The 23872-nt window shown below is 42.7% G+C and overlaps 1 protein-coding gene across 1 annotated transcript; it reads left to right on the top strand.

The window, feature by feature from the left end:
• Positions 1-4347: 4347 nt before the first annotated feature.
• On the top strand, positions 4348-21581 carry LOC106582679 (ATP-dependent RNA helicase DDX19B). Its single transcript, XM_014165975.3, has 12 exons — positions 4348-4701; positions 5335-5374; positions 5480-5584; positions 5812-5947; positions 7165-7257; positions 7467-7569; positions 7786-7900; positions 11885-12062; positions 12173-12410; positions 12802-12964; positions 20987-21178; positions 21427-21581. Exons 1-12 carry the CDS (start codon positions 4645-4647, stop codon positions 21486-21488), a joined length of 1482 nt encoding a protein of 493 aa, XP_014021450.3. The 5' UTR covers positions 4348-4644; the 3' UTR covers positions 21489-21581.
• Positions 21582-23872: the final 2291 nt, after the last annotated feature.

Below are 23872 nucleotides of genomic sequence, written 5' to 3'. Positions count from 1 at the left end.
ATTGTCAGTATCAATAAATTATTAGGGAATTAAAAATTGTTGAGTGATGGAGGACATTGAAGCGGGGCCATGAACCTGACAAACAAAGCAAGGCAGGGAGCATCAACTTGGACTAGGTCTAGGTTAAAGCAAGCTTGAATCTTTTCAAAGAACCTGCAGCTATTTGGCCCCCATGAGTTATGTCATGATCCAGCTATTGAGGGAAACAGCTCGGTTTACCAAACTATAGCCCAGTTCACCCCTGAGACTCCAGCCTGCAGTCTCGTTTTGCTTGGACATTACTAGAACCTTCTAAATTAGGGAGTGGACAACTAGCCATTGCATAACCCCAGAACTACTGTATTTTCCTTTTTTTTTTTTTATACATTCGTTCTGGAATAGTATGTTCCAATGCAAGACTGATAACCACTAACCCAGGGATGATCAACTAGCTGGTTTTCCTCTTGTTCCTGGCACCTATCTTATCCATTAATGCTACGAATAACCCAAAATATTGCCTGGGTTTCCAGGTCTAAATCAGTCACTGTTCCAAAGGGAGAAGTGAAACCTAGCAGACACAGCGGCCCTCAAGGACTGTAGTAGTGCTCCCCTGTTCAAGAAGCCACTCAGTCGGGTAAACCAAGAACATGCTTAGTATTCACTGTGGGACACATCATCATTCAGAAGTACGTAGCAGATAGAGAGAAGGCATTTGGAATGTAATTAATGACTCCCTATCATGTGGGACAGATATGCATGTCCAGTCTATCCAATGCATTTCTGTGTGCAACAATGCTCTATGCATCCCAGTGAAGAATAGTGGTGAAAACCCTAGCTAATACATGCTTCTATTACGGGATGTTGTATAGCCATTGTAATTCCGTAGTCATGTCCAGTATGCACCGCTCACTTTTCTCACTAAGCCTCTAGAATAACAACCAGCCTTGATCTCTCTCTCTCTCTTTTTCTCACTTCTCCATCTCTCTCTCTCTAAAACAGAAAACAACTGCTGCATCACCATTTTAATTCTAGCGTGGGTGTGCATGTTTTCTGAGGGAGGCAGAGAGAAATAGAAAGAGAGAGAGAGAGAAAGAGATGCACAGAGAAATAGAGGAAGAGAGATGGGGGTATGGACTGCATGTTAATGTCTTCCAGGAAGAGAGCAGTAGAGGATCCCAAATGGCACCCTATCCCTTATATAGTGCACTACTTTTAACCAGGGCCCATATGGAATAGGGTACCAATTGGGATGCAAATGAGGACTGAGGAGGAGAATCTTCTTTAATCCCAGCTATCTGACCATAGGGACCTGCAACCAGTTTACAGGATCAGCCTCCCTTTGATCTCATTCATTAGCAGACAAACGAACAGCCAAGCACCTTCACAATGATACTGAGGAAACAGTAAAGACTGGATCTGGATGTGAAGGAACCTGATCATAGTATTATTGCCATATTGACCATGGTTTGGTACCTGTAAAAATATGTGACTTCAACACTGGTAAAAATAAAACTGTCAAATTGATTTAGCCAAAGTGCATCTGAGTGAAGAGACACAGGCTTGAAGCTCAACATTTGTGAAAACAATGTACTGTCACATATACAACTATATCTACCGTATCTCTATAGTTGTCACATTGACAATGGTTTGGTACCTGCAGTAATGGTAAACACAGTCTACTAGATATATGTAGATGATGTGGTGCATTGGTAAGTCTTGTAATTATGGTTGTGGTTAATTCCACAATTTAAATTCTAAATAAATTCCTTCTCCCTGTGAATTCAATTTAAATCAATTCAAATTCCAGGTCAGTGTTTGAATTCAGAGATAATTCCATTCCTCTCAATTCCAATGTTGGGTCTATTCCAATAATTCAATTCCCAATTCAATATTATCCCCAACAATTCCACAAATTCCAATTGTCTCAAGCTTTCAGGCTAATCGTATCACTGTTTAGACTGCCTAGGTATACTTGAAATATTGTAACGGTTGTCGTCGGATTTAGACCAAAATGCAGCAGGGAAATGTGCATGCATCTTCTTTATCATAAACAAACCACAAGGAGAAACCAAAAGGAGAAACCAAAAGGAGAAACCAAAAGGAGAAACCAAAAGGAGAAACCAAAAGGAGAAACCAAAAGGAGAAACCAAAAGGAGAAACCAAAAGGAGAAACCAAAAGGAGAAACCAAAAGGAGAAACCAAAAGGAGAAACCAAAAGGAGAAACCAAAAGGAGAAACCAAAAGGAGAAACCAAAAGGAGAAACCAAAAGGAGAAACCAAAACAACTAATCACATGCTTGTAATGCACAAGGACATACACAGAACAATCTCCCACAAAGTACTCAACAAACACATACCTATATATAGGACTCTCAATCAGAGGCAACTAGAAAACACCTGCCTACAATTGAAAGTCCAACCCCAATTAACAAAACATAGAAATACAAAAGACTAGACAGAACATAGAAATACACTAACAAAGAACAGTGCCCAAAAACCCCCGGAATACATAAATCAAAAACCCTACTAAACAAACCACCACCCCGAACCACATAAAACAAATACCCTCTGCCACGTCCTGACCAAACTACAATGACAAATAACCCCTATTATTGGTCAGGACGTGACAAATATAGAAATAAAATGATTTAAAGCAAATCCTGCAGTAAATGTTTGATACTAAGTACATTAATTCCATTAACTTGGAAATGTAAAAAATAATCCAAAGATTAAATGTTTTTACAATTCCAATTAAATTCCAATTCCAAAACTTGAAGACTGTTGAAGGTCGAATTGAATTCAACGTAAATACTCGACTTCATGAGTGAATTCAACAATTGAATTGGAATTGAAAACTAAGTTGTAATTGACCCCAAACCTGCTTGTTGGTAAAGAAAAAATTGCTAAATATATACACGCACGCACGCACGCATGCGCACACACACACACACACACACACACACACACACACACACACACACACACACACACACACACACACACACACACACACACCCATTGAGTTTAATTGATGTGATTATATGTAGCCCTTCTTCTTTGTCTCTTCCAAAATTCTCGGGGGACCTTAAACCTTACTTTTACACTTTCGGTTGCCATGGATACCTCCTCCAGCGCAGCCGCCGTTCGTAAGGCAACAGACTCCTTTATAAGCCTTGATAAATGTATCTCCAAACTAAAGCTCTGAAAGTCCCCACACACACCTCCTCCGATACCTCAACATGCACTGATGATCACTATCGACGAGTGACATGGGAACAGTGATCAATATAGTCTTCCTCAACACAATCCAAAGCCACTGTCATCATATACATCTCCCTCTTCTCTATCTTTCTCTCTTGCTCCTTCCTTCTATCTATCCATCCATCCCCCCTCTCTCTTTCTCTTTCACTCTCTCTCTCTCTCGCCATCCATCTATCCATCCCGTCTCTCTCTCTCGCTCTCTGTCCATCCATCCCAGCGGAACGAGACCAAGCAAGGTGTTAAATCAATTCTGCATGTAATGAAGCAGCAGCAGTAGCCGCAGGGAAGTCAAGCTTCAGAGAGGTGACCTCTGGCTCTCTGTGGGTTTAATCAATGCTGTGTCTGGACAATGCAGCTGGACACACAAACAGATGCACATAGAGAGAAAGAGAGTGAGTGAGTGAGTGAGTGAGTGAGTGAGTGAGTGAGTGAGTGAGTGAGTGAGTGAGTGAGTGAGTGAGTGAGTGAGTGAGTGAGTGAGTGAATGTGACAGACAGACAGACAGACAGACAGACAGACAGACAGACAGACAGACAGACAGACAGACAGACAGACAGAGAACTGGGTCTTTAGGTGCCCTGTGCTTCTGTGGGTCAGGGCTTTGGGCTTGCCTGCATCCAGCGATGTGACAAGAGTAAATTCAGAACACAATTCCATAGACTGTCTATAAATAACTGAACACAGCCATTACCTGAGCTATGAATGGATTCCTACTGCCGAAGTCTTCATCTTCATTGCAAATAGTTGCAAACTGTTCCCTAAAATCTATGAAATTACTTGAATGCAACCACTATGCCAGTTTTCCAAGACAGGACGTTTAGGGCGACATCTAAAGGCTGAGTAAAGTATTTCATATTGTGAGAAATATTTTACGGCAGATAAATTATTGAACGCATCGGCAATTATTGAGAAAATGTGTAAAACTCCGTCGGAAATACAATAATATTATCCAGAAAGGGCGATTTTTTTGTAAATGCACAACATAGAATTAGAGAGTTTTGAATGCACTTTTCTTGTTCCAGTTGGGTGTTGGGAGGAACTATTTTGCTCGCTCTTGTCTCATTCTCCATCCAGACCTTTTTACGGACGTACAGGTGCATTCCAGAGCGGTCCTCACTAGTTACCCCCTGACACAAAGTCATACAACCCGCCTATTTCTTCAAATACTCTTAAAATTTGATTTTAAACCTAACCGTGAATTTAGACCAAAAATCGATGTTGACTTTGTGGCTGTAGTAACTAGTGGAAACCATCTGGAGCCGAATCCCGTCACGTCGTTGTACAACTAGTTTATTTTTCACACTTTGGAAACACTTTCCTAGCTCGGTTGTCTGTTCGGTGTCGAAACTAGAGGGAATCCGGTGGTGAGGAGAGCACGAGGGTGACTGAACAACAGCTGACATCATGGCAACGGACTCCTGGGCCCAGGCTGTGGACGAACAAGAAGCCGCGGCGGAATCGGTAAAGCACTAGCCCAACTGCGCTTTTGACGAAATGTTAGTCCGTGTGCCTTATGCATCTGGCTACTGCGTCCTCTGTTTATCCATCATGGCAACTTACCTAAATGTATTGTAAGCAATGAACATTGTATGCATGACTCCCGACTCCCTCAATCCTAAAAAACCGATCAACATCATGACGACTAACGCTAGCTAGTTAACCAAGTGAGCTAACATTCTGACTTGACTAGCCAGATCAACTAGTAACAAGTGGTTGTTCTGATGGCAATGCATGACATTACGCTTATTACACACTTTGATTTCGTATTGGATTTCAGTTATTGCTTCTCTCGACATGTTCATGAGCATGCCATCTGTCCAGGGAGCTGAACATTCCTAAAGTGGCCGGGCATGCGTGTGTGAATAGTGGGTTGACGTTCACCCCACTCATCGACCTGTCAGTGCACTAGGCTGTCAGTTGTCTTGAGTCAAAGTTAGCCCCTCTCATGACTCCAATGGGTTCTCGAGAACTAAGGCAAAGCCAGCAATCAGTCTTTGTTCGTAATTTTAAGTGTGCACCTGAAAATGACAAGTAACGACATAATCAAAATTCCTGCACCTACCTAAAAAAACAGTCAAGGTTTTTGTTTCCTAGATTGGTAGCCTGCAAATCAAAGACAAGCTTGAGGAAAATGGTAAGACAAGTTCTCAGCCTCTTAGGTCTATAAACACATTTCTTTTAAAACGTATACTTTGTCCTGAGAATACAAGCTAACAAGTAACATATTGAACCCACACAGGCACCGCAAGCACCGCAACAACAACCGCAGCAGCAGCAAGTGCATCAACGCCTGCAAAGATGGAAGGAGGCGAGGGAAACAAAACGGAGGAGGAAGACGACAAAGGTGGGCACAACCAAGACAAAAGACAACAGACCATTACAGCTTGGCCTCACAGAATACTGTTACTTATTTATAGTATGCTTAAGCTTACTTTGACAGAAAGCCTGGGTTGCCTTCAATGACCAGATATTCATGGAAATGTTCAATGTTGTCAAAGTACTGCTACATTCTTCAACTTGTAACAGCATGTCCAAACTGACATCTCTTCTGGTGTATTTTATGTTCCTTAGATGACAAGGCGGCACAGTCGTTGTTGAATAAGTTGATACGCAGTAATCTAGTGAACACAACCAATCAAGTAGAGGTCCTTCAGCGGGATCCTAACTCTCCACTCTACTCCGTAAAATCATTTGAGGAGCTGCGGCTGTAAGTAATGCTACAAACTGTCCAGCTATAGACGGTCAAGAGTGCACATACAGGGGGTCGGGATTATTAGGCATCAAATGGAAGGAAACAGACTGAAACGGGCACGGAATACCTGAAATGAACTTGTCCCCCTCCAAAAATATATATTTTTTGCTCTCTGTTGCAAAAATATTTTAAAACATTTTCAGTTGCGAGTCTTATTGAACACAACCAATGTGTTATGAATGTGTTTTTTTCCATGGTGCCCTGTCTCCTTTTCTCTCTTTAAAGCGCCAATGCAGCCATTTATTTTTTATTTTTATCTCTATCAAATCATTTCTGGGTACCAATTAAGTACCTTACTGTGACTGTTTTCAATTAAAATTGTAAAAAATAAGCAAATATCTCCTTAGCAATGAGCAATTTCTCAAGCAATAACTTTAGAACTTTAAGACTGTCTTTGAGCGGTCTGAGGGAGGGGCATAATGGAGGGATATGTAACCTGAACTAGGTTTGAAACTCATTGGCTGCATTCCAAACACTTAACAGGTACACCCTCTACCCTCAGCCCTCAAATTAAGTGGACACTTCTGATGACGTATCATGACGTCTGACGAGTTTACACTTGCAGGGCTTGGGGCGAGGGAGGGAGGAAGGAATTAATTTTAAATGGATCGCCCTTCCTGGAAATTCGTCACTCGTTCGTCCCGCGACAATTGTGTTTTCAGCTACCGGTAGCTTGTAGGTGCTTTTATATGCGCTACGGTCAATTATGATTGCATGTCTACTTATATTAACTATCGAATTATTAATATACGCTTACTGTGTGATAGCTAGCAAATTAATTAGCTAACTAACGTTAGCCTGCCTAGCTACTTCTGAAGAAGGAAAATGTTTTATTTCTACAATTTCCAAAAGCTAACCTAACAAAAACATCATTACTTTTACGAGACTTGTTTGTGCATTAGTAGCACAATTTCTAACTTATTTACATTCGTTTTTACTTACACTTTTGTGTTGACTCCATATCGAAGTTGAAGTTTTACGAAAACTACATCCCACTAAAACAGGCTGAAATTTCAAGCAGGGTTTTCAAACCCTGCATTTTCACAATTTCACAGAATTATTCCAACCTCATACATAGTGAGGAAATATATAAAACAAAAGAAAATCATGTTTTTGACTGCACTCGGCCTTTAATACCCACTGTGTCCTTTCCCACCTTCCCGTCCTCACAGTAAACCTCAGCTGCTTCAGGGAGTATACGCCATGGGCTTCAACCGCCCCTCCAAAATCCAAGAGAACGCTTTACCCTTGATGCTCGCAGAACCGTGAGTTTACAGAGAGCTTCATCTGGATTTGAGTTAAAACACGAGATCACTACCAAGAGTCTACCTCCCACACTCTATCTTGCACTTCCCCATTTAATACATTTTCATTTAACTTCTCTGCATGTCCGTTAAACGATCGTTAAGCTCTCTCTCTCTCTTCTGGCGACTACTCTTTTTGTTGATCTGTCCTGTGCTCTCGCGGCTGCCAGCCCGCAGAACCTGATAGCCCAGTCACAGTCAGGGACAGGGAAGACGGCTGCTTTCGTCCTGGCCATGCTAAGTCACGTCGACCCCAACAACAAGTTTCCTCAGGTGAGTCTGACCTCTCAACCCAGACCCAGACATATTCATTAGGACACACAGTTACAGGTAGTACGTCCAAACGTACCTAATGAACATGACCCAGGTGTAAAGGGGCAAGACTGCATGGGTGTGTCTCCATTGTTTATAGTGGCGTACTTTGGGCATTAGTAGGTGAGATGTTTAATAGCACTTTTATCTAACACCTTACTCTCTCCTCTCCCCTAGTGTCTGTGTGTGTCTCCCACTTATGAGCTGGCCCTACAGACAGGGAAGGTCATTGAGCAGATGGGGAAGTACTACTCAGAGGTCAAACTAGTCTACGGCATCAGAGGAAACAAACGTAAGTCCTATTACTTAGTCCTTTGCTGTCTCTTAAAAAAGGTTGCAAAATGCTAGTATAATATAAAAATCCAGGTTAATTTATGCAGTTTTGAAATGGTTTTAGTTAAAGTGTATATAGTATCAAAAATCTTTTGACAAGCAATCTAAGTAAAGTCAGTCTGAACGTCTCAGCGTTGGTTTGGAGTTGATGGTGAAAGAGGAGAGGTCGAGAATTGTATATATTTTTTTCTAGTGTACGGACCATTTTGCCAACCGAAATGCATTGATATCCATAGCAACGGTGCAATTTGCTTTACTCAATGAAGCGACATGAGAGAGGTGTTGGTTAGCTAACTGCTTTCCGTCACTCTAAACTCTGACAAACAGCTGTTATTGGTCGAATAATTATGTTCTAGATTCTGTTCCAGATTTTAATGGCACAGAAATAGACCAAGATGTCACACCCTCTAAGTTTGTGTGAGTATCCATAGCAACAGCTCTGTTTGGGCTGCATAATGATGAGACATAAGAGAGCAGTTAGCTAGCTTTTTTTTGTCACTCTAAACTCCTACAAACAGCTAACTTTTTATTATTGGTAGAATATATTTTTTGTTCAAACCAGATTTGAATAGCACTATATGAAGATTTCATACTCTTTAAGTTTTTGTCTGACAGTAGTTGTTTTGGAAATGTATGTGTTAATGCAGTTACTAAAACAGATGTATCGTTAGATCCGTAGCTGATATATTTTTGTTCTGCAAACAGATTTGAAAGAAATATACGAAGGGGGGGGGTCAAAGGTGTTGTTTATAAAAAGTTAGATAAAATGTTGTTGGTATTTGATAATTCTGTTAATATTTCAGATTTGTATAGCAGAGAAATATAGGAAGGTTTCATTTGCTTTAACTTTTTGTCTAAATTGATTGCAAAGTGGTCAATGTAGCTGATGTGTCATAAATGACATTGTTTACAGTGTATGTTAGTGATGATGTCACAATGGGAAGTTTTAGAAGAGCCAAACTCAACTGGTGGACTGCGATCTGGGTCCGGGCCCAGAGAAGGGTCAATCCGGACCGGACCACATCGCATTTTGTTACATAAAGTCAATAAATTATTTTTAGACGGCTTTAAAAAAATATATTAAAAAAAATCTACCAGGCGCAGCACTCTTTAACTCCGCAACCTCTCTTTCTTGCTCTCTCTCGAAGCAACGGCCACCTACTACTAGTGCCAAGTCTAATCCAATCGCGTGGTTATATGCAGATACAAGAAACCGCGTCTTACGCAATCACATCAATCCAAATATCCTCTGCGGAACAAGCAGGCAGAAAGAAACAAAGATTTGACCGTGGTTCAACTGTTAATATCACAGATGGAAGGAACTTAGTTACCAGTATCTTTGTTAAAATAGCTTGTGAAAATAAAGGTTGACCCTGAAAACCGTATTTTCAAAGACAATTGAATGGAACAGCATGTATTCATTCTCCCCGCAACTAGCACAAAACTAGCACATATGTGCCTGATATGCAGTGAGTCCTTAGCTCTTGTGAATAGTCCCAATGTTCAGTGCCGTTATGACACCAGACATAGTAAATTGGATCAGATGTATCCCCTGAACACGGAGGTGAGAACAAACCAGATTAACCAACTCAAATCCCAATATGAGATGTTCACCAAAGTCCTTGTCAGTTCCCTGACAGCCCGACAATGTGCAATGGAGTTTTCACTGAGGATAGCTTGGGTTTTGGGAAAACACCAAAAAACAAACATGTTCAGACGCTGAGATGATAAAATAATGCGTGTAAAGTTGCTGACACCTTGCTTGAAGGTAAACGAAAAGATGAGCTCAGGGAAAAGATCAAAACAGATCCCACTGTCAGATTCCACAACAATGAGGAGAACTGAAATATTAGCTGAAGATTTAACTTCACAACTTGATGAGGCCATTCAGAATGCACCATGCATTTCATTAGCTGTGGATAAATCAACAGACGACACTGATTATGCCCAGCTTCTGGTGTTTGTTAGATTTCATAACCAAACAAAGAAGGAATTCTGTGAGGAGCTGTTGGGCTTAACAAATCTAGAAGCACAGACACGGGGAGAGGATCTCCATGAGGCCATCAAAGGGTTTAATGACAAAAAGGGGGATAGATCTGAAGTCCGTGGTCTCCATCACCACAGATGACGCTCCAGCCATGACAGGAAGAATGAGGGGACGGGTTGCACATTTGATATAGGACCACCCTGACCTGACATATCACTGCATCGTCCATCAATCTGTCCTATGTGCCAGTCTGGGAAAATAATAATATTCTGAGGTCATGACAACGATGATTAAACTGATCAACTTTTTGAGAGAAACATCAACTGCTGCGAGGCATTCTGACATGGGCCAATGCCAGTTTTGAGGACTTACTACTGCACAATGTCAGATGGCTCAGCAACGGCAGGGTTTTGGAACGCTTGTGGGCCATTTGGGAAGGAAATCAAAGCTTTTGTTTTACTCAGAGCAATAGATTGACCAGGAAACTGTTTTCTGAGTTTTTGGAAGATGAGAAGATAGAAACCGTTGCATTTTTGACAGACATTACATCACACCTTTAATCAACTGAATGTTAATCTGCAGGGATGGAACAACACAGCGTATGATATAACAGCAGTCCGGGCTTTCCAGAAGAAATTGGAGCTTTTCAAGAATGATCTCCAGGGAGAACTTGTCCACTTCCCAAATCTGGTGTAAATGCAGGGGGACAAAGCTGTTTCCAACCATGTTGATTTCATCCAGAAGCTGATGGATAACTTCATGGCTCACTTTGATGACTTCACTATTGGAAGAGAGCTGCCGCTGCTCATCCAGAACCACTTCTTGGTCACAAATATGACAGTTGTCAGAAGAAGCGAAACAGTTCTTCAGATTTGGTAGATGTTGCATCACTGCAAATGTAGTTGATTGAGCTGCAAGAAAAAGTGGCTTTGAAGGAGCAGGCTGGTGATTTGACTTTGTAACTTTCTGGGGAAAGCTGCTGCCTGCAGCTGATGTCCCTGTTCTCAAGAAACTGGCACTATACATCCTGACCATGTTTGGCTCCACATACGGCTGTGAATCAGTCTTATCCACAATGAACTTCTTTTAAAAACAAATACCGCACCAAGCTCACCAATGAACACCTTCTCCAGTGTCTGAGTTGCTCTCACACTTTTGTGCAAATGTTCAAAGCATTGGCAGGAGACGGAGTGTAATTTCTCTCACTGATGCAATGGAAAGGCCCAGATTGACTTCTACATGAATATTGCATGGTCCATAGTGACGTTCTGTGCATTAAGATGATTATTTCTGTTCAACTCTCCTTTCTTCTCCAGAACACATGCAGTTTATTTTATTTTAGTGTTTTTAATTCAAGGCCCATGTACAATGGTTCACAGTACACTTTTTGCATAAACAATTATGCAACCACTTTTATTCTTCAGCAATGTTGCACGTTTACATTCAAAAGAAAGTTGTAATTAATTCAAATTCTTAGTCTCATTTAATGTACATTTTACATAACAAGTCGACAACTGTCTTACTACGCTGTACCACAGTGACGATTAAAGGATGATGTCAACCTGGACCTTCTCAAAGAGTAGTTGAGTACCCCTGCTTTAGAGTGTTGAAAAAAAAGTCCCATTAAAGTGAATGGATGGACCAAAAGAAAGCCAAATGATGAAAGATATATGCAAAGATGTATGCAAATGATGTATGAAAGATGCGTGCAAATCAAAAAGTTGTAAGCAAGTTGCACGCAACCTAACCCAGATTATAATGTGTAACGTTAGAATGGCGTTTCTAGCTTAAACGGTGTAAGAGGAGTAGCCAGCTGAAGAAGAATAAGAAGTAGTATGACGAACAGCTAAAGTCGGGACTTTTGCTTCGCAAGTCTCACCTAAATATCAGACCCACAGTTTGGTTTGGGTTAGCACTATAGTGAGAGAAGGGTGATCTCTCTTCCTCTCCCCACAGTGCAGAGAGGTACGCAGCTCCAGGAGCAGGTAGTGATTGGGACGCCAGGCACCATGTTGGACTGGTGTCTGAAGTTTAAATTCATCGACCCCAAGAAGATTAAAGTGTTTGTCCTGGATGAGGCTGATGTCATGATTGCTACACAGGGACACCAGGACCAGAGCATACGCATTCAAAGGTACACATGCGCACGCACACACACAGATCCCCTCTGTGTTTAAGGATATTGCCTAAAAACCACACCACACTGACCCATTTTCCCCCCCCCCCTCTCGCTCTGTGTTTTAGGATGCTACCCAAACAGTGTCAGATGCTCCTGTTCTCTGCCACGTTTGAGGAGACTGTGTGGAACTTTGCCCAGCGCATCGTCCCAGACCCCAACATCATCAAGCTGAAACGGGAGGAAGAGACGCTGGACACCATCAAGCAGTACTACGTCCTCTGTAACAGCAAAGAGGAGAAGTTCATGGCCCTCTGCAACATCTACGGGGCCATCACCATTGCTCAGGCCATGATCTTCTGTCATGTGAGTTAGAGGAGTTATTCGGGGCGAGTAATCTGGATGTTTGCAGGTGCAGAATCACGATCACATAATGAGTAGTTATTTGGGAAGCAAGGTGATTTATAGATGTCTGTCTGCAGTGTAGTCGATCTCAAACACACACAATATATTTTATTTATTCTCAGATAAGAGATGTGGAATATCAGGACATTTTCAATCCCAACTGCCAAGCTTTAAATCTGAACATTTTTTAATAATGTAAGCAGTATTACCATATTGCTTACACCTATTTGATCATCTCCGATCTACACATGGGGCTAGGGGAGCGGTTTCAAGTGGGTAGGGGGTTGATTTGGTATGTGGTGTTCCTCTCAGTATACTTTATCCCCCTTCTCTGTCCCACCTTCTCCCTCAGACAAGGAAGACGGCGGGCTGGCTGGCAGGTGAGCTGTCCCGGGAGGGCCACCAGGTGGCGCTGCTCAGTGGGGAGATGCAGGTGGAGCAGAGAGCTGCTGTCATCGACCGCTTCAGAGAAGGAAAGGAGAAGGTCCTGGTCACCACCAACGTCTGCGCCAGAGGTAACTCCACCAACCATACTAACGGGAGCTTTGAATGCATTTAACCGACTTGAATGATCTGTATTGACCCCAGTGGAAATTGTCTACGGTATAGGACTCACTCAGGGACAATACAGACATGCATCAGAAAACATAGACCTGAGAGCTCTTTTAGAGAAAGACTTTCAGTTAAGGTAATCATACGAGAGCAACTCTGACCCCTGCACATGGCTGTAGTAGACTGATTCATTACACAGGTCTATCTCTACTTGGAAAACTATTGTGTACACTACCTTTTTTTTAAATGTTCAAATCAAATTGTGTCACATACATGTGTGTTTAAATCAAATTTTATGCAACTGAATACAACAGTGAAATGCTTACTTACAAGCCCTTAAACAACAATGCTTTAAGAAGTTAATAAAAAACTAAGTGATAAGTAAAAAATAGAAAATAAAGTTACAAATAATTTAAAGGCAGCAGTAAAATAACAAGTGAGGCTATATACAGGGGGTACCGGTACAGAGTCAATGTGCGGGGGCACCGGTTAGTTGAGGTAATATATACATGTCGGTAGAGTTAAAGTGACTATGCATAGATTATAAACAGAGAGTAGCAGCAGTGTAAAAGAGGGGTCTGGGTAGCCCTTTGATTAGCTGTTCAGGAGTCTTATGGCTTGGGTGTAGAAGCTGTTGGACCGAGACTTGGCGCTCCGGTACCGCTTGCCGTGCGGAGAGAACAGTCTATGACTAGGGTGGCTGGAGTCTTTCACATAATAGGGCCTTCCTCTGACACTGCCTGGTATGAATCAAATCTAATTTATTTATATAGCCCTTCTTACATCAGCTGATATCTCAAAGTGCTGTACAGAAACCCAGCCTAAAACCCCAAACAGCAAGCAATGCAGGTGTAGAAGCACGGTGGCTAGGAAAAACTTCCTAGAAAGGCCAAAAGATAGGAAGAAACCTAGAGATGAACCAGGCTATGAGGGGTGGCCAGTCCTTTTCTGGCTGTGCCGGGTGGAGATTATAACAGAACATGGCCAAGATGTTCAAATGTTCATAAATGACCAGCATGGTCAAATAATAATAATAATAATAATAATAATCACAGTAGTTGTCGAGGGTGCAACAGGTCAGCACCTCAGGAGTAAATGTCAGTTGGCTTTTCATAGCCGATCATTGAGAGTATCTCTACCGCTCCTGCTGTCTCTAGAGAGTTGAAAACAGCAGGTCTGGGACAGGTAGCACGTCCGGTGAACAGGTCAGGGTTCCATAGCCGCAGGCAGAACAGTTGAAACTGGAGCAGCAAAGTTCGCAGCCATCCACTTCCTTATGTCTGAAACACAGGCTTCCAGCGAGGGCAATTTTGGGGCTTCACCATGTTTCATTGAAATGTACAGCTGTGTGTCATATGCATAGCAGTGAAAGCTAACATTATATTTTCGAATGCCATCCCCAAGAGGTAAAATATATAGTGAAAACAATAGTGGTCCTAAAACGGAACCTTGAGGAACACCGAAATGTACAGTTGATTTGTCAGAGGACAAACCATTCAGAGACAAACTGATATCTTTCTGACAGATAAGATCTAAACCAGGCCAGAACTTGTCCGTGTAGACCAATTTAGGTTTCCAATCTCTCCAAAAGAATGTGGTGATCGATGGTATCAAAAGCAGCACTAAGGTCTAGGAGCACGAGGACAGATGCAGAGCCTCGGTCTGACGCCATTAAAAGGTAATTTACCACCTTCATAAGTGCAGTCTCAGTGCTATGATTGGGTCTAAAACCAGACTGAAGCATTTTGTATACATTGTCTTCAGGAAGGTAGTGAGTTGCTGCGCAACAGCTTTTTCCCCAAAAAATTGAGAGGAATGGGAGATTCAATATAGGCCGATAGTTTAAAAAAATATATTTTCTTGGTCAAGGTTTGGCTTTTTCAAGAGAGGCTTTATTACTGCCACTTTTAGTGAGTTTGGTACACATCCAGCGGATAGAGACGTTTTATTATGTTCAACATAGGAGGGCCAAGCATAGGAAGCAGCTCTTTCAGTAGTTTAGTTGGAATAGGGTCCAGTATGCAGCTTGAGGGTTTGGAGGCCATGATTATTTTCATCGTTCTGTCAAGAGATATAGTACTAAAACACTTCAGCGTCTCCCTTGATCCTAGGTCCTGACAGAGTTCTGCAGACTCAGGACAACTGAGCTTTGGAGGAATACGCAGATTTAAAGAGGAGTCCGTAATTTGCTTTCTGATGATCATGATCTTTTCCTCAAAGAAGTTCATAAATGTATTTCTGCTGAAGTGAAAGCCATCCTCTCTTGGGGAATGCTGCTTTTTAGTTAGCTTTGCGACAGTATCAAAAAGAAATTTCGGATTTTTCTTATTTTCCTCAATTAGGTTGGAAAAATAGGATGATCGAGCAGCAGTGAGGGCTCCTCGGTACTGTCTTTCCAAGCTAGTCGGAAGACTTCCAGTTTGGTGTGGCGCCATTTCCGTTACAATTTTCTGGAAGCTTGCTTCAGAGCTCGGTTATTTTCTGTATACCAGGGAGCTAGTTTCTTATGACAAATGTTTTTAGGGGTGCAACTGCATCTAGGGTATTGCGCAAGGTTAAATTGAGTTCTTCAGTTAGGTGGTTAACTGATTTTTGTCCTCTGACGTCCTTGGGTAGGCAGAGGGAGTCTGGAAGGGCATCAAGGAATATTTTGGTTGTCTGAGAATTTATAGCACGACTTTTGATACTCCTTGGTTGGGGTCTGAGCAGATTATTTGTTGCGAATGCAAACGTAATAAAATGGTGGTCCGATAGTCCTGGATTATGAGGAAAAATATTAAGATCGACAACATTTATTCCATGGGACAAAACTAGGTCCAGACTATGACTGTGGCAGTGAGTAGGTCCGGAGACATGTTGGACAAAACCCACTGAGTCGATGATGGCTCCGAAATCCTTTTGGAGTGGGTCTGTGGACTTTTCCATGTAAATGTTAAAGTCACCAAAAACGAGAATATTATCTGCTATGACTACAAGGTCCGATAGGAATTCAGGGAACTCAGTGAGGAACGCTGTATATGGCCCAGGACGCCTGTAAACAGTAGTTATAAAAAGTGATTGGGTAGGCTGCATAGATTTCATAACTAGAAGCTCAAAAGACGAAAATGTTTTTTTGTAAATTGAAATTTGCTATCGTAAATGTTAGCAACACCTCCGCCTTTTGCGGGATGCGCGAGGGATATGGTCACTAGTGTAACCAGGAGGTGAGGCCTCTTAACATTCATCAGGCTTAAGCCATGTTTCAGTCAGGCCAATCACATCAAGATTATGATCAGTGATTAGTTCATTGACTATAACTGCCTTGGAAGTGAGGGATCTAACATTAAGTAGTCCTATTTTGAGATGTGAGGTATCACGATCTCTTTCAATAATGGCAGGAATGGAGAAGGTCTTTATTCTAGTGAGATTGCTAAGGCGAACACCGCCATGTTTAGTTTTGCCCAACCTAGGTCGAGGCACAGACACGGTCTCAATGGGGATAGCTGAGCTGACTACACTGACTGTGCTAGTGGCAGACTCCACTAAGCTGGCAGGCTGGCTAACAGCCTGCTGGCTAACAGCCTGCTGCCTGGCCTGCTATAGAGGTCCTGGATGGCAGGAAGCTTGGCACCAGTAATGTACTGTCCCGTACGCACTACCCTCTTTGCGGTCGGAGGCCGAGCAGTTGCCATACCAGGCTGTGATGCAACCGGTCAGGATGCTCTCGATGGTGCAGCTGTAGACCCTTTTTGAAGATCTGAGGACCCATGCCAAATCTTTTTAGTCTCCTGAGGGGGAAATAGGCTTTGTCGGTCCCTCTTAACGACTGTCTTGGTGTAATTGGACCATGATAATTTGTTGATGACGTGGACACCAAGGAACTTGAAGCTCTCAACCTGTTCCACTACAGCCCTGTCGATGAAAATGGGGGCATGCTTGGTCCTCCTTTTCCTGTAGTACACAATCATCTCGTTTGTCTCCAATCACGTTGAGGGAGAGGTTGTTGTCCTGGCACCACATGACCAGGTCTCTGACCTCCCTATAGGCTGTCTCATTGTTGTCTGTGATCAGACCTACCACTGTTGTCATTCACAAACTTAATGATGGTGTTGGAGTTGTCTGGCCATGCAGTCATGGGTGAACAGGGAGTACAGGAGAGGACTGAGCACACACCCCTGAGGGGCCCCTGTGTTGAGGATCAGCATGGTGGATGTGTTGTTATCTACCCTTACCACCTGGGGGGGCGGCCCGTCAGGAAGTCCAGGATCCAGGTGCAGAGGGAGGTGTTTAGTCCCAGGATCCTTATCTTAGTGATGAGCTTTGAGGGCGCTATGGTGTTGCATGCTTACATACAGTGAGGGGGAAAAAGTATTTGATCCCCTGCTGATTTTGTATGTTTGCCCACTGACAAATAAATGATCAGTCTATAATTTTAAATTGTAGTTTTATTTGAACAGTGAGAGATAGAATAACAACAAAAATAAATCCAGAAAAACGCATGTCAAAAATGTTAAAAAAATTATTTGCATTTTAATGAGGGAAATAAGTATTTGACCCCTCTGCAAAACATGACTTAGTACTTGGTGGCAAAACCCTTGTTGGCAATCAGAGGTCAGATGTTTCTTGTAGTTGGCCACCAGGTTTGCACACATCTCAGGAGGGATTTTATCCCACTCCTCTTTGCAGATCTTCTCAAAGTCATTAAGGTTTCGAGGCTGACGTTTGGCAACACGAACCTTCAGCTCCCTCCACAGATTTTCTATGGGATTAAGGTCTGGAGACTGGCTAGGCTGCTCCAGGACCTTAATTTGCTTCTTCTTGAGCCACTCCTTTGTTGCATTGGCCGTGTGTTTTGGGTCAATGTCATGCTGGAATACCCATCCATGACCCATTTTCAATGCCCTGGCTGAGGGAACGAGGTTCTCACCCAAGATTTGACGGTACATGGCCCCGTCCATCGTCCCTTTGATGCGGTGAAGTTGTCCTGTCCCCTTAGCAGAAAAACACCCCCAAAGCATAATGTTTCCACCTCCATGTTTGACGGTGGATGGTGTTCTTGGTCATAGGCAGCATTCCTCCTCCTCCAAACATGGCGAGTTGAGTTGATGCCAAAGAGCTCCATTTTGGTCTCATCTGACCACAACACTTTCACCCAGTTGTCCTCTGAATCATTCAGATGTTCATTGGCAAACTTCAGACGGGCATGTATATGTGCTTTCTTGAGCAGGGGGACCTTGCGGGCGCTGCAGGATTTCAGGCCTTCACGGCGTAGTGTGTTACCAATTGTTTTCTTGGTGACTATGGTCCCAGCTGCCTTGATCATTGACAAGATCTTCCCGTGTAGTTCTGGGCTGATTCCTCACCGTTCTCATGATCATTGCAACTCCACGAGGTGAGATCTTGCATGGAGCCCCAGGCCGAGGGAGATTGACAGTTCTTTTGTGTTTCTTCCATTTGCGAATAATCGCACCAACTGTTGTCACCTTCTCACCAAGCTGCTTGGCGATGGTCTTGTAGCCCATTCCAGCCTTGTGTAGGTCTACAATCTTGTCCCTGACATCCTTGGAGAGCTCTTTGGTCTTGGCCATGGTGGAGAGTTTGGAATCTGATTGATTGATTGTTTCTGTGGACAGGTGTCTTTTATACAGGTAACAAGCTGAGATTAGGAGCACTCCCTTGAAGAGTGTGCTTCTAATCTCAGCTCGCTACCTGTATAAAAGACACCTGGGAGCCAGAAATCTTTCTGATTCAGAGGGGGTCAAATACTTATTTCCCTCATAAAAATGCGAATCAATTTATAACATTTTTTACAAAAATTTTTTCCTGGATTTTTGTTGTTATTCTGTCTCTTACTGTTCAAATAAACCTACCATTACAATTATAGACTGATCATTTCTTTGTCAGTGGGCAAACGTACAAAATCGGCAGGGGATCAAATACTTTTTTCCCTCATTGTAGGTGTTCCTTTTGTCCAGGTGGGAAAGGGCAGTGTGGAGTGCAATAGAGATTGCATCATCAGTTGGGGCGGTATGCAAATTGGAGTGGGTCTAGTGTTTCTGGGATAATGGTGTTGATGTGAGCCATGACCAGACTTTCAAAGCACTTCATGGCTACAGACGTGAGTGCTACGGGTCGGTTGTCATTTAGGCAGGTTACCGTAGTGTTTTTGGGCACAGGGACTATGGTGGTCTGCTTGAAACATGTTGGTATTAAAGACTCGGTCAGGAACAGGTTGAAAATGTCAGTGAAGACACTTGCCAGTTGGTCAGCGCATGCTCGGAGCACACGTCCTGGTGATCCATCTGGCCTTGTGAATCTTGTCCTGTTTAAAGGTCTTACTCACTTTGGCTACGGAGAGCATGATCACACAGTCATCCGGAACAGCTTAAGCTCTCATGCATGCTTCAGTGTTGCTATCCTTGAAGTGAGCATAGAAGTAATTTAGCTCGTTTGGTAGGCTCGTGTCACTGGGCAGCTCGCAGCTGTGCTTCCCTTTGTAGTCTGTAATAGTTTGCAAGCCCTGCCACATCCGACGAGCGTCGGAGCCGGTGTAGTACGATAAAATTTTTGTCCTGTATTGATGCTTTGCCTGTTTGATGGTTCGTCAAGGGCATTGCAGGTTTTCTTATAAGCTTCCGGGTTAGAGTCCCGCTCCTTGAAAGCATCAGCTCTACCCTTTAGCTCAGTGCGGATGTTGCTTGTAATCCATGGTGTCTGCTTAGGGTATGTACGTATGGTCACTGTGGGGACGACGTCATCGATGCACTTATTGATGAAGCCAATGACTTACGTGGTGTAATCCTCAATGCCACCGAAAGAATCGTGGAACATATTCCAGTCTTACTCACGTCAGCCACGGAGGAGAGCCCACAGTCCTTGGTAGTGTGCCGCGTCGGTGGCACTGTGCTATTCTCAAAGCGGGCGAAGTTGTTTAGCTTGTCCAGAAGCAAGACGTCGGGATCTCGTGTCTGAGCCGTTGAATTGCGACTCCACTTTGTCTCTATACTGACATTTTGCCTGTTTGATTGCCTTACGGAAGGAATAATTACACTGTTTGTATTCAGTCACCTTGCCATGGTTTAATGCGATGGTTCGCACTTCCAGTTTTGCCCGAATGCTGCCATCTTTCCACGGTTTCTGATTAGGGTAGGTTTTAATAGTCACAGTGGTTACATCTCCTATACACTTCCTGATAAACTCACCCACCGTATCAGTGTATTCGTCAATGTTATTTTCAGAGGCTACCCGGAACATATCCCAGTCCGTGGAATCAAAACAATCTTGAAGCGTTGATTCCGATTGGTCAGACCAGTGTTGAATAGACCTTAGCACAGGTACTTCCTGTTTTGAGTTTCTGCCTATAGGAAGGGAGGAGCAAAATGGACTCGTGATCAGATTTTCCGAAGGGAGGTCGGGCCTTGTAGGCATCCCAGAAGTTGGAGTAGCAGCGGTTGAGTGTTTTAACAGCTTGAGTTCTGCAGTCAATGTGTTGACTGCAGAACGCCCTGAGCTCTTCAACTTTATTATCCAGAGAATGAACATTAGCGAGTAATATACTCTGAAGTGGTGGGTGGTGTGTGCACCTCCTGAGTCAGACTCGAAGTCCACTCCGAGTGTCTCTCCTCTGCCGGCGGTGTTTTTGGTCAGCTTCTGGAATCAGTTCAATTGCCCTGGGGGATACTAACAAAGGATCTGATTTGGGAAAGTCAAATTCCTGGTCGTAATTCTGGTGAGTTGCCGCTGCTCTGATATCCAAAAGTTATTTCTGGCTGTATGTAATAACACAAACAAATCTGGGCTAATAATGTAAGAAATAACACACAAAAAAATCTGGGCTAATAATGTAAGAAATAACACACAAAAAAATCTGGGCTAATAATATAAGAAATAACACACAAAAAAGAATACTGCAAAGTTTCCTAGAAGCACAGCAGCCTTATCAGTCGGCGCCAAATGATCTGTCCATCCACCCACCCATTCTCATGTCTTTCTGACCTTCCCTCCAGGTATTGATGTGGAGCAGGTTTCCGTGGTGATAAACTTCGACCTGCCGGTGGACAGAGATGGTAACCCAGACAATGAGACGTACCTGCACCGGATTGGCCGCACAGGTCGTTTTGGGAAGAGGGGATTGGCCATCAACATGGTGGACAGCAAGTTCAGCATGAATGTCCTCAACAAGATCCAGGATCACTTCAGTAAGTCACGATGGAAATGTTATGTTGTGCAATATTTCTCTATATTAATTTCTGCATGCTGTATGATACAGAAATAATGAATTATCAACCAAGAACAAAACTTTAGACGACTTATGTCCACTGCAGAGATTTATCCAGTTTAGCTAGTCATCCATTTTCTTTTGAGATATAACATATTATTCTTTTTTTCTCTCCATAAGACAATAGTCTTTTAGAAGGACCTAATCCTTATTCCCCATCATCCACAGATAAGAAAATTGAGAAGCTGGACACAGATGATCTGGATGAGATTGAAAAAATTGCAAGCTGAAGAGAGTGTGTACGTCTACAACTGCTACAGCCTCTTACCTTAAACACCAACTCCTTAGACTCCTCCTCTGCCCCCCCCCCCCCCCCCCCAACCCCACACTGACTGTACTCCTACAGTGTTTTATAGTTTTATTTTCAAGTTGAAGTAAAGCAAAGCCACAAACACAGCTATAATGTTTACATGTGGTGGAAATGTTTTATATCTCTGGTATTTTTAATAAGTCTCTGAAATGTACCAGTTTCACTCTTTGTACTTCTACAATGAATAAAGTCTGTAATATTAGGGCATATTGTCTAAGTCTGCATTGTAATGCCATGGTACAATGGTAGGCTTAGAGCACAATGGATTGAGCTTAGCTTTTTTTAAATTATGCAAATGAAATGTTACTTGTAGTACCGGTGTCTTCCCAGTTCATGCATTACTTTTGGTGGAGTGGAAACAGGTGCTATCATTTTAGAGATTTTTGTATAAAGGCCCAGTGCAGTCATGTGATATTCCTGTGTTTTATAATATTTCCACCCCGAGGTTGGAATAATACTGTAAAATTGTGAAAATGATAATACATTTTTAGTGTAAGAGCCTTTTGGAAAGACTACATGAAATTTCAGCCTGTTTTTGTGGGATGTAGTTTCCACCATACGGCGAATTAGTTAATAGACCGATTTTAAAGAGTTCCAGACCTCTCTGTTAATAACATCTAATTTACAGTTTCCCCTCCCCAACCCAGAACAGGGTTTCTCAAACCCTGTCCCCAGGTGCACTTTTAGTGTTTTGCCCAAGCAATACACAGCTGATTCAAATAATCAAAGCTTGATGATGATGAGTTGGTTATTTGAATCAGCTCTGTATTGCTTGGGCAAAAACCAAAATGTGCACCCATCACAGTAAGTTACTTAATTGTTTTCCAGAAGGGATTTGATATTAGGGTAAAATGGCTGCAGTGGACCTTTAACCCAGTCCCCAATCACCAATATGAATGACATCTCCAGGGAAGCATGGTGCATAATCAGGAAAATTCGCTGAATGCTTTGCAATGAAAACAAAAATGCTGATAAGTAGCACAAAGACTGAAATAATGTGGTGTTTTGAGAGGTTTTACAAAGCTACTTTAGTGATTGTTGGGTTCAGGAGTATATGCAAACTTGTATCAACCTTTCATTGTGCCTCTAGTACAGTAAAGTGTTGAAATCACAACCTCCAATAGTTAGTTTCAGGTTTTTCCCTCAATGCATACTTCTATGGCAAAAGGGATATGGAGAAAACATAACTTTTACTACTTTTTTTATCCCATAAAGTACAGTTAAATAAAAAAATATAAATGCAACAATTTCAAAGATTTTACTGAGTTACAGTTTTATATAAGGAAGTCAGTCAATTGAAATATTTATTAGGCCCTAATCTGGATTACACATGACTGGGCATGGTTGGGCCTGGGAAGGCATTGGTCCACCCACTGGGGAGCCAGGCCCAGCCAATGAGTTGGAGGTGGCTTATGGTAGAGAAATTAACATTCAATTCTCTGGCAACAGCTCTGGTGGATGTTCCTGCAGTGAGAGAAGGGAGAGAGAGAAAGATGGCTGCATGTGAGCTCTCGCAACGTTTTTTACAAAAAGATCGATTTGGAGTTAGATAAACTTGGATTTTTTGGCAGGGACATATGAAGGATGCTACCCTCCACAGCGTGGTCTTTGCTCCAGATCAGAACAGCAAACCAACAACTTAATTTTGGACAAAATTACTTGGAGGGATTACTGCTACCAAGGTAATTATTTTTTCAAGCTATGCAGCAGAGACCTGAGGACACCATCCAACCTGGAACTGAGTGAGTAGTGTTTGGTCTGATTCTATTTTGAAACCTGAGAAGAAGAAAAATGAAGTACTTTACAATGATATATTTTACTTTGTGGGGACTGAATGCTGAGTTAAGGCTGCCAGGCTTGCTAAGACAGACCAGATACAACTTCAATTAGCACTGAGGTGAGGGGAGTCGAGGCCTTTGGGCCCAACAAGTGGCACGACTAACTCCGCCTGCCCAACCCAAATCCAGAGGTCTTTGAAGCCACCTCCCGTTGTTCAGAGGCCATCCACTGACATTTTCTACAATAAATCTGCCTCCAGAAATAAAAGCTTCTCCCAAATGGATGACACCTACTCCTGTTGCCTGCTGCACTGCTGCTTGGATTCCACCTGGTGATCTGTTTACTGTCTGTCCTGGCCCGTCTCCCTCTGTCTGGTACAGGTACCCCCACCACACTCGCGCCTCTCTCCCGAGCTTTCACTCGCCTCCAGCACACACGCACTGTTGGGGAAAGTGACCTTGACCTTACAATGGCTAGCCCCAAGTTGTTATATATTAAAACATTTTCTTGTGCATTTTGCTATTT

The sequence above is a fragment of the Salmo salar genome, chromosome 22, assembly GCF_965601325.2.
Source record: "Salmo salar chromosome 22, fSalSal1, whole genome shotgun sequence".
Lineage (NCBI taxonomy): Eukaryota > Metazoa > Chordata > Actinopteri > Salmoniformes > Salmonidae > Salmo > Salmo salar.
The sequence above is the reverse complement of the archived record's forward strand: the minus strand, read 5'-3'. Positions and strand labels throughout refer to the sequence as shown.

Coding starts and splice junctions, on each gene's coding strand:
- LOC106582679 (XM_014165975.3), top strand. CDS start 4,645: ATGGCAACGGACTCCTGGGCCCAGGCTGTGGACGAACAAGAAGCCGCG. Junction 5,375..5,479: donor AGACAAGCTTGAGGAAAATG/GTAAGACAAGTT, acceptor GAACCCACACAG/GCACCGCAAGCACCGCAACA. Junction 7,570..7,785: donor CCAACAACAAGTTTCCTCAG/GTGAGTCTGACC, acceptor CCTCTCCCCTAG/TGTCTGTGTGTGTCTCCCAC.